This window comes from Nyctereutes procyonoides, unplaced genomic scaffold (genome assembly GCF_905146905.1).
Source record: "Nyctereutes procyonoides isolate TBG_1078 unplaced genomic scaffold, NYPRO_anot_genome, whole genome shotgun sequence".
In the NCBI taxonomy this organism is placed as follows: Eukaryota; Metazoa; Chordata; class Mammalia; order Carnivora; family Canidae; genus Nyctereutes; species Nyctereutes procyonoides.
The window spans coordinates 6,278,436-6,293,848 of NW_026575155.1; the positions used below are offsets into that span (position 1 = coordinate 6,278,436).

Below are 15,413 nucleotides of genomic sequence, written 5' to 3' on the forward strand. Positions count from 1 at the left end.
TTTGATTTCTGGCCTGTGCACTGTAGACTTTTCTCCATTCTTCTATGGAACCACGCTTCTTTTGGATTTCACACATGCTGGTCTTTCTTTCTTTCTTTCTTTCTTTCTTTCTTTCTTTCTTTCTTCTTTCTTTCTTTCTTTCTTTCTTTCTTTCTCTTTCTTTCTTTCTTTCTTTCTCTCTCTCTCTTTCTTTCTCTCTCTCTCTCTCTCTCTCTCTTTCTTAATTTTAAGTAGGCTCCAACACAGGGCTTGAACTTACAACCATGAGATCGAGACCTGAGCTGAGATCAAGAGTCAGATGCTTAACCCACTGAGCCACCCAGGCACACCACTGATCCCTTTTTCTAAAATGTTCACCCTCCCAAACACCTAGCTTTGGCTAGTTTTTGCTTGGTAAACTCTTTCCATCTTTCCTATCCATCTTACCTTTAAAACAAAACACAGGAACAGACCACCAAACTGGAAAGAGACTCATACACCCAGAGCACAAATGAGTGGTGGCCAGAAGGGAGGAGGCTGAGGGGATGAGAGAAGTCGGTGAGGAGGATTAAGAAGTACAAACTTCCAGTTATAAAAGAAATCAGTCATGGAGATGAAAAGGACAGCATAGGGAATAGAGTCAATAATATTGCAACAACAAATGGTGACAGATGGTGGCTACACTTAACTGTGGCCAGCATATTGTAATATAAAGAATTGTCCCATCACTATGTTGTCCCCCTGAAACTAATAAAACATGGTATGTCAACTAGACTCCAATAAAATAAAATTTTTTAATTTAAAAAGTCCCTGACGGGATCCCTGGGTGGTGCAGCGGTTTAGCGCCTGCCTTTGGTCCAGGGTGCAATCCTGGAGACCCGGGATCGAGTCCCGCGTCGGGCTCCCGGTGCATGGAGCCTGCTTCTCCCTCTGCCTATGTCTCTGCCTCTCTCTCTCTCTCTCTGTGTGTGTGTGACTATCATAAATAAATAAAAAAAATTAAAAAGTCCTTGACACCTCCCTCCCTTCCACTCAGCTACCCAACACTTTGGCTCCGCGGCCCCTTTTAGTTTATGATTCTCCAGTCACTGTCTTCCTGTCTGTGATAATGTCTAATATTGACCGAGCATTTACAGCTCCAGGCCCTGTCCTACCCACGTCACCTGTATCAACTAATTAAAGTGTCACAAGCCTGAGACTTTACAGAGAAGGAAACCAGGGGAGTGCACAGTTAGCAACGGAGCCCACACTGGCATGTGGAAGCCAGCTTATGCCTACACTACAGGACAGTAGAGACTGCCCCCAGTCCTGTGGGAGCAAGGCCCCTTTCCTGTCCCAGCCCCTGCACCCCCCCCCCGCAGCCCCAAGCACACACCAGTTCATACGTAAACCACATGGGATGAGGGGCCTGATATTTGAGCAAATGTTACTTACTTATGGCTCCTAAGTGCTAGCCATCCTTACCTACCTTCCCAATCTCAGTTTCCCCGACCTAAAAAGCGCACACTAATATGTCCAAAAGTTATTGAGAAGGTTGAGGCCTAGCTTTAAGATTAAAAAAAAAGTATTAATAATCTCCACACCCCACATAGGGCTTGAACTCACAACCTGGAGACCCGAGAGTCGCGTGCTCTAACCACTGAGCCAGCCAGGCGCTGGGAGGAGGTTGAGTATTTTTAATATAGATTTTAAAATTCATCGTGTCTGGGGTTTGGCCTTTGCCACCCCCACCGACAGACAGGGAGGAAGGCGCCAGAAATACCAGCAGCTCCGCCCTTGCCCCTGCTGGAGCACCAAGTCCGGCGGGCCCCTGGGTCCTCGCGGCGCACCTGTACGGGGGTCCCACAGGTAAGTCTGGGCGTCCCGTCCGCAAGCCAGTGCAGTGGGGAGCCGGCTGGGGCAGTGCGCCTGGTCCCGCCCTTGGGCCTCATTATCTACGTTTCCGCGTCAGGCCCGCCGAGAACTTGGCAGGGCCTCCCCGCGGTGTTCGGGAACACTTTGTGCCGAGCGCCCTCCGGCCCGGCCCTCCGCCCCTCCGCCCCTCCGCCCCTCCGCCGGCGCCGCCCGGCCGGGACGCTCGCGGGGTCCGCTGGGGGCCCCCCGGTTCCACGCACTTGTCCGCTGCAGCCCCGAGCCCGCAGGCCGGGCCTGGGTCACACCGCGCGTAATCGAGAGGTTCAGAAAGATGCGGTGGCCCATTTTAAAACAAAAGCCCGATTATTAGCGCTCGGGGCCACTTATGCCCGGCCGGTGTCAGATCCTCGGAGCGAGCGCAGCCGACAACCAACCAGTACGCAGAGGAAGCGTAGTGGGCGCAAGGAGAAAAGAAACCGGCCGGCTGTGGTCTGAAACCGTCTGACCCGCTTTGAATCCCGCCCCCCCCTTGGTGCTTCCCCCACCCGCTTCTCCTCGAACCCTTTCTGATTCCCGTCCTGGCCGCGTGGGCTTGGGCAGAGCGCGGGGGCCTCAGTCTCCCCCTCCGTGCAATGGGGATAACTGTGCGTGCTTGGTGATTCTTCAAGGAGGCGCGCCGCGGGGTCGCAGGGACGTCGGTGCTGGGGTCCCACACCTCCAGGTCCCCACCTCCCCGCGGCCCCTGCCTCGGCCCCGCCCCGGGAGCGCCTGGGCTCCGCGCGCGGCGCTGGCTGCAAAGTGCGTCACGGGCACCGGCCGCGCTCCTCCCGCGGCCAGGGCGAGGCTGGCACGCGGCCAGCGCGGGCCGGGCCGGGCCCGGGGGGGGCGGAGGCGGGGGGTGCCGGGCCGTCTCCGGGGCGGGGACCCAGGCGTGGAAGGCGCTCCAGTGGCGCGTCCCTCCGTGCGCTGTTGGGGGCGCCCTCCGCGGCGGGCAGCGCGCCAGGGACCGGCCTCCGCAGCCGCCCGGCGCGCGAAGGCTGCGCTTTCCCTTCGGTTCCCCCCCCCCCGTTTCCTCCCGCGGGGCGGCAGCGGAGATTTCCTCTCGGGGGTGTGTGGGGGGGAACTACGCGGATCCTTCCCGGGGCTCCTCGCCCCGCCCCACTTCTCCGCCCCCTGCCCTCTGCTGGGGAGCCGGCGCTGGCCTGCGCTGGGGAGAGGCTCCGCAGCCTGAGCCGGGAGGTGCAGGGTCCCCGCCTCGCCCCGCCATGTGACGCCGCCCTCCGCCCAGGGACCCCCGTCGCGCCCCCGGCCCGCCCGCGCTGGGGTGCGCCGGGCACCATGCTTCTGCCTGGACACGCGCGCCCGCCGCCCGCGCCGCAGCCCGCGCAGCATCCCGGACTCCGCCGGCAGGTAGAGCCTCCCGGGCAGCTCCTGCGCCTCTTCTACTGCACCGTCCTGGTCTGTTCCAAGGAGATCGCGGCGCTCACGGACTTCTCCGGTAAGAAGCGCCCTCCCTCGCCCTGCGCCCCCCGGCGCCGCGGTGCGCGCCCAGGTGAGCCCTGGGCTGGGGGCAGCCGCCCGCGCGGGGGGGCGGGGGCGCGCGGCCGGGTTGGGTGAAGTCGAGGCGCGCTCAGAGCCAGTGTTCTTGCCTGGTGCGAGCCTTCGGCGCAGAGGTGGCTGCGCGCAGTGATGGCAGAGGAGCCCCTCCCCGCCTCTCCCCAAGGACGAAGGGTGGGTAACGTATTTGGAGTTTCTCGCCCCGCTGTTTACCTCGTCAGTTCCCCAGCAGCGGGTCCCGGCAGCGGGGACCCGACTCTGACGGATGCGTGTTCCCTGGAGCCAAAGCCTGCGCCGCGCCCAGCGCTGCACGATCCACGTGCTGTGCTCCGAGGAGTTGCGCTTGGTTTGCCACTCGCTTTAGTCCGGCTGCGCCCCCGCCGGCCCCTTGGGTGCCCTTGTAAGGAGACTGGCCCCGGGGACGTCTGACCTGAAGTCTGCGCGGGCGGGCAGGGAGGGGCCGGAGGAGCAGGAGTTTACAGATCAGAGACTGGGGGCGGGGTGGGGGGTGCGGGGAGGGGGTGTCTTGGCTTTACCTCCAAAAGGTACCAGCTCCCCCAACCCCCGCCAGTCCCAGTCTCCTTTACAAAAAATCAGGACGTCCTCCTCCCAGTAAACCGTGAGGCTTTGCTTTTGGGGAGACTCCCCCAGCCACGCTCTCCCACCCAGCCGATCTCAGCTCTGGGGTTGCCGCTGTGGCTCCACCAAGTGAGAGAAGTTTCCGGGATGATGATGGCTACAGGAGCCGCATGCTTGTATTACCGCTGCGCTTTGCAAAGAGCAGCAAAGTCCTCGCAGTTGTGACAGACCTGGGTCTCCCTCCGGTGAAGCCGGAGGCCCTCACCCTTTCCCAGCCCCTGCCCAGGGCCCGGGAGGCGGCTCGGAACCCCACTCTCCCCCTTCTCCGGGGATCTACTGCCAAGTCCAGGCTTTTGCCTGCAGGGTCTTTTGCAATCTAATCATGGTAAATGGAGTCACTGCTCACCCCGCTGTGCAATAGACTAGTACATGGCAGAGAACACTGGCAAACCAGAAGCTGAGTTGGGTTTCTAGTTTACTTACAGAGAATGTCATTGTTAGCTGAGAGCCCTTAGGTCAGAGGTTCTTTGCTTTGAATATTTAATATCAAGGCAGTGTTTCTACCTCGCAAAGGAAGCCAAGATATGCCTATTTGGCAAGCAAACCGTGGTCCTTAAAATCGAGCACCACAGGGTCAGAATGCTGTGGTAAATGTGCTGGGGAAATGCTTTTCAAGTGCTATTGACTTTTTTTTTTTTTAAATAGAACTTTCTTGGCTGCTAGAAAAGTTCTGTGTTTGCTGATTTCAGCGACGGTGAGCCCTTCTGAATCAGCCACCGTCCAGCTCTGAATATTGCAAAGAATCTTCTTTGCAAAGCTGACAAGCCCCCCCCCTTTTTTTGGTGACATCACTGCAACTGAACAAATATTGCTTTAGGTAAATTGCGGTGTAACCATGAGATTGTTTTCCCAGATTATAGACACTTGGGGTTTGTTTCTTTAGTGAAGCCGGTGCAGTACTTGGGGGCAGTCTGTAGGTTACCACCCAGGTTTGGAATTGTCTGTATGTAGCAACCTCAAGAGAGGGGGTGCTGGAGCTCTCCAACAGGGATACTGTATCTTGGGGGGGGGGAAGGAAAGGGATATTTGGATACATATACTTCTAAATGACACAGATGATAAAAATATTACTTTGGTGTTTTCGGTGTGAACCTGAATTCCAAGGTTGAAAACTCCCTGAGCCAGCGGTAGGTGGTGATATGACCAGATCTATCCACAAGCAGCCCCCATTTTTAACACTGATCAGCCTTGCTCTTTAAGGATCTGAGGACTAGGGAAAGTGTCAAGGAGCCTTTCAGGAAGAAGGAAAGAAAAAAAAAATTACATCCTCCCAAAGCACAGATGCATTCAAGTTTAAACCTAAATGCCATATTGTGTGGCATTGCGGAAGCGTGAGAGAAGGCTCAGAGAGAAGGATGGAGTCTTTCGATGTTGATCAATTTGGCTTGAAACCTTTGGGGACCCCCTGTGTGATACGCAGATGACTGTCTGAAGGTTGGTGGAATGCTTTAGCCAAAGCAGTGGATCTTGATCACGTAATTCTAACCGCCCCCCCACCCCAGGACCTCAAAACCTGATGCTTGCTTTCCAAGAGGCAGGTGCTCCTGGTCTTTTTTTTTTTTTTTTTTTTTTTTTAGGAACTTGGAGGGATTAGAAACCAGAGGTCTGTAAGGAGACAGTGCCCCCTGCCTCCCTACAGAGCCTTGTAAGAATAGCCCAGCCTTTGACAGTGCAGATACTTGCTTGTTTTTCTAAACAAGGGAAACATCAAAAACTGAAGCTGAGGGAGGGTGGAGGGAACTTGGGAGCCCTTTGCCCTGGGACGAACGGGATGGAGGAAGGATGGTGTTTCCACATGAGAGAAAGTACCAGAATGTCAGGGGTCCCGGCCATTGTGTGTACAGTATAGGGCTTCCCAGGAGATTAACAGTGCAGAGTTTTGGAAAGTTACTTAAGCCTTTCTCTTCTTTGCAACTCTTCCTCAAGCCTTTTCCTGGGGCTGTCAGCTGGTATAGTTTTCCTGGGTCATTGATTTTTTTTTTTGCCCGGGGATTCCAGCATCGGATCTCACTCTTAATAAGCCAGGGGCTGCATCGTGGCCTCCTCCTCCCCCTCCGTGCTCGTGACTTGTGCTAATCACCTCCAAGCCTGCTGGGAAAAAGGCTTCCCAAATACCCCTTTCCCTCTCATCCCTGAAGATATTGAGATGCTGCCAGCGGCCACTGGAAGGCTGTCATCACTGCGTTAAAAAACATATCCCAGGAAGACAAGAGCAGTTCATGCAAAACTAGTGCCTGTGATCCTTAATCCCATACTCAGATACACTCGGCTTTCATCCATTTCCCTCTCCGGGATGGAGTTGTTTTTTTGACTGCATTCCCACATTGGGGATTTGGCCTAAGAGGTCCAAATTGATCATTGATTTTTTTGTTTTTTCCCAAACAGAAGTGTAATGTCAGCATCATCTTTGTTCAAAGAAAGGCAGGGATGAGGGCTGAGAGGAGGGAGGGGTGCCTTCTTGGGTTCCAGCCATAAAAAGCAAAGGATCCTCTATATTTTGTCCTGCTTTATTTCTTTTTAATTTTAATTTGATTTTTTAAAAGATTTTAAATTTATTCATTTAAGACAGAGAGATAACAGAGAGTGAGCGAGCATGAGCAGGGGGGGAGGCAGAGGCAGAGGGAGAAGCAGGCTCCCAGCTGAGCCAGGAGCCTGACATGGGGCTTGATCCCAGGACCTGGAGATCATGACCTGAGCTGAAGGTAGATGCTCAACCAGCTGAGCCACCCAGGTACCCCTGTCCTGCTTTAAAGATGTGATGTTTCAGCGTGTCTCTCAAACTTATTTTGCCATGTCCCTCAGGTCTCTTTTTTGTTGTTTTGTTTTACATTTTTTTTTTGTTTTTTTGGTGATTTGTCTTTCCTTGTCTCTCTGCTGAAGGCCAGCAGCATCTTCTCTTGTCTCCCTGCATTCCCCCTTTCTCTCTTCTCAAAAAGTTCAGAATGATTGATGGACTCATTGAGAGGAATGGGGAGAGACAGAGGGAAAGAAGGGGTACAAAATCATTCTAGTTCCCACATGGAGGCCTAGAAAACTCTGGACTTTTGACAAAGAAGGCATGAGCATATGTCCACACGTTTGGTTTTACCCTAGGGCATGTAGCAGAAGGAAAGGGAGAAAAAACACAAGGAGAGTGGGGCAGCCTTTAAAGTCTTCCTTGCATCAAGCTGTCCCCAGACCTCAAAGATGGAAGGAGTTCTCTGAGCTGATGTCCTGCTCCCTGCCAAGTAGCCTAAGCCAACACGAAGTGATGCTTGTTACCAGACCATTTGCAGCCCAGCAAATAAACCCAACCCTAGCTCCTTATTTCACTGGCTGAAAATCTCAGAATGTAGAAAAAGGGTAAGTCAATTGATCTTGAAGCCTCAGGAGGGGGTGCAGGTGTCCATTTAGGAGAGAGCAAACCTTCCTGTTCTGCTCAGATAAGCGGTGGATCTCCACCCTGGTGGCACAGGAGAATCGCTTCAGTCTCAACAAATGTGGGGATGCTCAAGCAGCGCTCCAGGGCTCCTTGCTTAACTGGTCTGAGGTGGGCCAGGTACTGGTCTCATTTTGAAAGCTGCCAGGTGACTCTAGTACAGCCCGAGTTGAGAACCACTGTTCTGGTGTTCAGAGGGCAGGGCTGCCTCCTGCAAGCATCAGTTCCCTCAGGGTTGTCCGGGCCTGGCTGGGTGGTCCCTCACCCCTCCTCCAGGACTCCCCACCAGGGAGATCGGGGCTGTATTTTCCCAGCCATCAGTGGATCTCTGCATCCCAGCGCCTGCACTCAGAGTTCTGCATTTTCTTATGCCTTAGTCACATCATCCTTTGATCCAGGGATTGTCTTTACTTTCACAAATTTTATGGGATGAAAAGCCAGCTCATAACCAAAGGAACACAACCCGAATGTCTGAAAGAGTTGTCCAGCTGTCACAGAAGAGAGATGAAGAGAGGCGTCTGAAACTGCCAGTCTGTTTCCATGGGAAGTAACTACATTTGAAACGTGGTCTGCTGGCTCCTTCTGTAGCAGAGAAGAGGAGTCTAGGCCAGCAAGTGGCTCCATTATTGATGGCTCTTCTCTCCCAGGCGCTTTATTGGAAAGGGCAGCCTAGCAGCAGTTTCGGGCAAGGGACGGAAAGGTAGGGAGTAAAAGTTAATTGAGCACTGTGTTATCTGATTTCCTCCTCATAGCAGCCCTACAAAGTAAATATTAGCCTCACTTTCTAGATGAGAACCTTGCCCCATTCTGCCCTCAGTATCTCTTCGACTCAGTTCATCCAAAGTGAGGGCACACACGAGGCGATCCAGCGGATGTAGGAGGAAGATGTTAGAACTTTTGTTCTTTCATATTGGTTTCTTTCCAATCTTAAAAAAAAAAAAGGAGTCACCCTTGGCTTAAAATTAACATAAAAATTGGCAGCTGAAGGGTACACAGTTTGTAGGTAAATGTACATATATTGGAGGCATGTTCCCAAAATGTTTCTGCTGATGGGGATCATGATTTTAAGGATTTGGGGGCCATTGGTCTCAGCCACCCTGTCAACTTATTTAACATTCTTGAAAAGGCACCACTTTGGAGGTAACGTGCACTGAAAGAATAACTGCTCCCCTGTTATTTACCCCTACCCCCATCTAGCTCCCTACCCCAGCTCTACGTCTCCTGGTAAAATTTAGAGGCAGGATTTGAACCCACTAATTGTCTGGTTTCCAAAGTCCATACTTTTGTCATTTGAGCTATGTAATGGACCTTCAAAGGTAGAGGTGAGGGCTCTCTGAAATTTGATTATACTAGGTCACTATTCTAATGAGGCTGGTGTGTTTTTATCCTTCTACAAGGATCTAGCTTTCCTTAGTAATACAAATCCTGGAGTCACAAAGATTTTAGTATTGGAAGGGTGGGTGACCAAATGACTCTAGTCTGCTCTCTGAGTCTCTCCTTCTCCCTGGGGGTCCCTAATTCTGCAACCCATTGGCTGATCCCGATGTTTGCAGATCTAAGACTCTGGTCCAGCATAAACAACACCTTCTTCACTCGACTTGCCTTAGCACTAGTGAGAGAAGTTGGTGAGTTGAAAATACCATCAGTGTACCAAATACATTCAAGTACCGTGTGCCAGACCCTATTCTGACAACTTTATGTTTATTAACTCATGTAATCCTTACCACCTGTGAAATAGATGCTATGATAATGAATTGAAGAAACTGATGCAAAGAGAAGTGAAGTAACTTTGGGGGATTTGAACCCAGGCAGCTCTCCTCTAATACGAAAGGAAATTGCCAGTAGTTTAAAGCAATGCCATTTCTGTACTGTTTACCTCTTAATCCACTAGACTCCAAATTTCCCTGGATATGTGGGAAATATGTGTACAGTTATTATCCATTCCACCTCCTGTCTAAAGATAGTACTCATATAGCCCCAAAGAACTGATTACAGAATAGGAACTGTGATCCACTTCTGGAAATTTTGTAGAACTGGTGACCTGAAATTATTTCTCCAACAAAACATCTACAACTGCTGAGTAAAATATAACAGACATCCTTTAAATGCATGAATGACTCAATATAAGGGATGCAAACAGGGAACAAATATGAAGAGGATCAAAGAACTGAAGAAGTTAGCTGTCATTGACCCTGTGGCTACACTAAGACCATCTGATGGTCTTTACAACCAGGGTTTAACAGGTGCATGAAGGCAAGTTATGAGTTATTAGACCAATGTAAGTTAAGAAGTTGAAATAAAGATTTTCCAATAAATAAATAAACAAACAAACAAATAAATACTGACATTACATACTATATAAATGAGAAAAAGAGCTCTTCCTATAAAACTGGGACCTGGAAGGGTTAAACAGTCATTAAAAAGGTGGATGAGAAACAAATCAGCCTTCTTGAAAAAAAAAAATGGCAAGAAAACATGTCTCAGCCTGGGCTCAGCTTTGGAGAAAAAAATTAGTCTCCCTGAAGAATATGTAATCACAGGCCTGGTTTTTCAAGAGTCTGGGTTTTAAATTCACATGATCTTTACCAAGAAACCTCATCTAAGAAACTAACAAAATTGTCCAAGGTTGGTTATGCCCCCAGATACTTGGCAAAACACACACACACACACACACACACACACACACACACACACAAATCCTCCCTACATAGAGACCTCATCATCACAAGCTCCATAAGATTCCTACTGATGAAATCCTGCTGGTTATGAACACGCAATCCAAAACTCCATTATATGAGCAATAATCAGCAGTAAAAACAACAGAGTTCTTAATAAATAACAGAGGGAAACTAAAACAGAAAAACGAATAAAAAGCAAGTCTAAAACATGACTAATGAAAGGCTATAAAGATTTTTAAAAGAACAAAATACATCTGCTATCTCTACTAATACTACTATACTGATGAAAAATATATTCATTGAATTTAAAACTTAATGGATAGATCATATGTAGCTGAAGACAGAAGCAATGAACTGGAACATAAAGCTGGAGAAATTATCTAGAATGCAGCAAAAAAGGTAAAGACATGAAAAATATAGGAAAAAATCTATAAGACATGGAGGATGGAATGTAGGTTCAGCATATATCAGATCCATATTCCAGAAAGGGGGAATAGGGGAAATGAGGGAGTGGCAACACTCAAAGTGATAATATCTTGGAATCTGTTTTCAAGAATTAACAAAAGATTCAGATTGAAGCATCCGAAGCAAGATAAATAAAAATACATGGGTACCTATCATATTTAAACTATAAAATACTAAAACCAAAGTGACAGTCTTAAAAAAACAATCAGAGAGAGTGAGAGAAAACAGTGTTATACATAAACTCTTTGCAACAACAACAGCGAAAGCCAGAAGCCAGAGAAATATTTTTCCAGGTTCTGGAAAAAAAAGAACAGAACATCCTGTCAGAGCAGAACTATATACCCAGCTAAACTATCTTCAAGACAGAGTGTGGAGATTACTACAGAAAATAAATAGACTTAAAAAAAAAGAGTGTGAAATGAAGACACGTTTACCATGATACATGCTTACCAAAACAACTGCTAGAGGATATACTTCCTGGAGAAGAATGCTGAGTCTAGAAGGAAGGACTGAGTTATAAAGAAAGGAAATGGTACAGAGAATGACACTTTACCTACGTTCCTTGCTCTGTCTTCCTTCTTAGAGAGTGCCATCTCCTTGACTGGAGGGGGATTTCTTGAAGATATCTTGTCCTTTTGAGACCTAAAGCTGAGGGACAGCTTTTTGACTCGATTGAGCTCTTCCATGGCCATAGGACTTCCAGTCTGAGGTGCTCAGATGGTCCTCAGTTCCACAGTGACTACAGAGCGGGAGTTCTGTGTGAAAGAACAGGAAATGTTCAAGTCTTTCAGTTACCCTATAAGAGTCAGCCCTGTCCTAGGGAAGCTTCCTTCTCAGTGGCTTCATGCACACACACAGACAAAGCAGCTTGGGGGGGGTGAATAATAGATTTGGCAGGTCACATTCTCCAAATGATACCCAAACCACAGAGCATGGAATTGAGGGTTTAGCAGTGTGCCCACATACCTACCAGACAACTCTGCCCAGGCATAAATTTTCCATTTTCATACCCTCATTTCTGGACACCTGTATCGCTTGCTCACTCAGACCCTTGAAATTGAATTTATCCTGCATTAAGAAGCTAAGGAATGAAGTGGTGTTTGGGGTTAGCTTTGACCTGAGGGCCAAGTTTTCTACACACAGAGAACCAGGCGACATTAAAATTCAAAACTCAGGCCACTGAATCTGAAATGTATGTTTGCAAACTGTCTGATTTCATGTCTGCCTCAGATGTCTCGTGAATACAAATCACTTCATTTGGGGTTGGAGGAGCAGGAGAAGGAAACCCAAGAATGATCTCCAAAACAAATCTTTAATTCGGATGAGTATAATAGAATGTAATCCCGTTTCAAGTCTGTCAGCATTCCTTTGATGATTACAAATGAGTCCCTTTTCCCCTGCAACGTGGGGGAATAATCTGGATAAAATAACCCTTTTTGTCTGCAAGGGCCAGTGTGATGCATACTCGTGACAGCCTATAGAGTAGTGTTTCAGAGTCTGAGAAGAGCGCCGTGCCACCACGTTCTTCCTTTCTTTCTCTTGACTTAGAAGATTTTGCACTCTTTTTATGTTCAGCAGCATCTGAAGTTCTCAGACTCCGTCCCCCTCCGCTGTTGGATGGGAGACAGGTGGAACTGAGACTACCCAATCCCATCTAGAAGGCCAGTTTGTCCAGCTGCTGAGGGTAACACTTTAACGAATGCACACAATTTCATAGCCCCTTTTCTACTGAAAAAAAAAATGTACCTGAACCCCAAATCAGGCTTACATACTTCCTTTTTGTCAACTTTGTCACAAAATGAAGGGGTAGGTGTTTTTTTTTTTTTTTTTTTAAATTTTTTTTTTGATTTTTTTTTTTATTTATTTATGATAGTCACAGAGAGAGAGAGAGGCAGAGACACAGGCAGAGGGAGAAGCAGGCTCCATGCACCGGAAGCCCGATGTGGGATTCGATCCCGGGTCTCCAGGATCGTGCCCTGGGCCAGAGGCAGGCGCCAAACCGCTGCGCCACCCAGGGATCCCCGGGGTAGGTGTTTTTAAACTCCTCCTCCATTCTCTGAGGCCTGAACCACTGAACACACCTTCCAGAGCTAGCAAGGCCAAATGCTTTCTGCACAGGTGAGACAGGATGCAGAGATGGCCCCAGCCACAGCCTTAGGATGAAAAGTGGTCTTGACAGGCCAGAGCTGTGAGATCCGTTGTGTGGACGTGGTCACGGCAGGCTGTGGAGGATTCCACTGAGCAGGTCTTGAGGTCTTGTCTGTCTGTTCTGCCTCTTTAACCACTGGAGTTCAAGTGTGAAGGTCCCTCTCTTCTGATTTACCTTTTTTTTTTTAAACCTAGATATCCCTGGATTTTTTTCCTCCAGAAATCTATCTATCTATCTATCTATCTATCTATCTATCTATCTATCTATCTATCATCTATCTATCTATCTATCTATCTATTTATTTATCTACATAGCCCGTACATGAACAGGGCAGGGTAGAGGGGCAGAGGGAGAGGAAGACAGAGATCTTTTTTTAAAAAATTTTTATTTATTTATGATAGTCACAGAGAGAGAGAGAGGCAGAGACACAGGCAGAGGGAGAAGCAGGCTCCGTGCACCGGGAGCCCGATGTGGGATTCGATCCCGGGTCTCCAGGATCGCGCCTTGGGCCAAAGGCAGGCGCCAAACCGCTGCGCCACCCAGGGATCCCGGAAGACAGAGATCTTAAGCAGGCTCCCCGCCCTGTGTGGATCCTGATGCCAGGCTGGTTCTGGGGACCCTGCGATCATGACCCGAGTCGAAATAAAGAGTCAGATGCTTAACCAACCGAGCTACCCAAGCAGCCCCTCTCTATGATTCCCTAAAGCTATAAGTCAGTGCTTTGAGGCAAAAGGCCTGCTTTCATCTCAGGCTTCTGTGTTTATCTCTGGTTGGCCCAGGCATGTTGTTCGGGGTTGTCAACCTTGACCCAAAATTCCATCTGGTCCTTAGAGTAGATGGCTATCTTTATCTGGTGAAAACTCCAGGTTCTCAATCCAGGGAGGTTTCATCCCCCACTCCCAGAGATATTTGGCAACGTCTGGAAGTAATTTTATTTGTCACAACTAGCCATGCTGCTGGCTGTCTAGGTAGTAGGAGCCAGGGATGCTTCTGAACCTCCTACATGTCTGGAGGTAATTTTATTTGTCACACTAGCGGTGCTGCTGGTGTCTAGTGAGCGGGAGCCAGGGATGTTTCTAAACCTCCTACGATGCACAGACAGCCCACAGCCCCCACTACAAGGAATGATCCCATCTTCACGCTGGGCTTGAGGAACGCAGGGCTAGACCAGCTGGCATGTCCCCGATTTATTTTCTACATCTGAAGAGGGTGGGGAAAATTTATAATAACCAAAGATGAGTCTGGAAAACCTAGAGCTCCTTGGCACTCTTCTTCAAGGCCAACTTGCCTTCTGCAGCCACCTACAGGTGCCCAGCTCTTTAAAACTGAGGAAATAGAGATCCAGCCACTGTGGTGCTTCGACACCCTCTCACACCCCATGACTTCCCATCCCACTGCTTTCCTCTATGGAACTTGCCTGTGCCTCCAGCCCTTTTGTCCTCCTGATTCGAAACTTCCACATTCTCCATCATTACCGTCAAACTAAATATCACTTGGGAGAGATGTTCAGACTTGAAGCCAGTTGCTCACTCCCAGTGTGAGGATGCATTGGCAACTCCTCTCACTTATTTCACAACTCAGTGAAGCAATCATGTGAGGGGGCAATTTGATTTGAATTTTTAAAAGAGTGTGAAAGTTGTGAAAACTGTGCGTGGATCAGCCTTTGCTCAGCACCTCCCATTGCCTCATCCTACTCTCTGCCTCCATCCTGCACCCTCTGTCTACCACCCCTACCCCCTTTCTACCCAGCTCTGCACATCCCGGTTCGGATGGCCCCTGGCACAGTTATACCCACGGATGTGTCTGTGAAACATTGTGTTTGCCTCTCTGAGCTGCCTGTTATAATGTGTTCTGATGTTCCAGGATGTTTCTAAGAGCACTAAGTGGGTGAATGGTTATTTTATTTTTATTCTTTAAGGATTTTATTTATTTATTCTTGACAGACACACAGAGAGAGGCAGAGACATAGGGAGAGGGGGAGGCAGGCTCCCTGCGCGGAGCCCGATGAAGGACTCGATCCTGGGATCCCAGGATCACAACCTGAGCCAAAGGCTCAACCACTGAGTCACCCAGGTGTCCCAAATGTGTTATTTTAGAGCAAAGTTATTCACCTATTCACCCCTGTGCTGAATGTTATACCCTTACTAGGGTGCACCTGTAGTCTATGTGGTCATGGGGTGGAGCACCATTGCAGCGCCCACACTGAGTAGAAGGAAAACCAACAGATCCCTCTGAAAGGATGACTGTCACCCCTGATCAAAGGTCACCAGATCAAAGGGCAGCCACCCACTTTCAGACCTGACCCACTGCAGTCACCCCCCTTTCCAGGCAGGTTGGAACGCTAGTGAAAATATTTCTTTCCTTCTGCCAAACACAGACAAAATATGGTATAGTTTCCAAAAGAGTGAACAGGGCACCGGCAGGAATGGGTGTGCAGTATTTGTATAGCTTTGTGACTCAGTACATCTGAATCTCCAAGCATTTTAAGAGCTTTGTCCAAAAAAAAAAAAAAAAAAAAAAAAAAAAAAAGGTCTATTGTGTGGCTGTTGGCACTGAAGAAAATAGCAGGCCTGTCAGAACTCTGTTTCAGATTTAATTTTAAAGTGGGTGATGTAAGAATGCTGTCGGACGGGAGGACTTTGCTCCTTTTCTCATTCTTGCCCATCTGGTGTGA

General features: G+C 49.0%; 2 protein-coding genes across 9 annotated transcripts in view; one reads left to right on the plus strand and one right to left on the minus strand.

Moving 5' to 3' along the window:
* Positions 1-3,751, minus strand: part of URB1 (URB1 ribosome biogenesis homolog) — a 91,445-nt gene extending 87,694 nt beyond the window's left edge. Inside the window, exon 1 of the mRNA XM_055313378.1 lies at positions 3,604-3,751. The gene's annotated coding sequence lies outside the window, so the exon portion shown is untranslated. The remainder of the gene's footprint in view (positions 1-3,603) is intronic.
* The window catches only part of EVA1C (eva-1 homolog C), an 82,214-nt gene continuing 69,600 nt past the window's right edge, over positions 2,800-15,413 (plus strand). For 2 of the 8 annotated variants that reach the window (XM_055313382.1, XM_055313386.1), the window contains exon 1: positions 2,803-3,331. In XM_055313382.1, coding sequence (XP_055169357.1) covers positions 3,172-3,331 — 160 coding nt within the window. In that variant the 5' untranslated portion in view covers positions 2,803-3,171. Of the gene's footprint in view, positions 3,386-15,413 lie in introns of all 8 variants that reach the window. The other 6 variants (XM_055313383.1, XM_055313380.1, XM_055313379.1 and 3 more) reach the window with 6 other exon arrangements.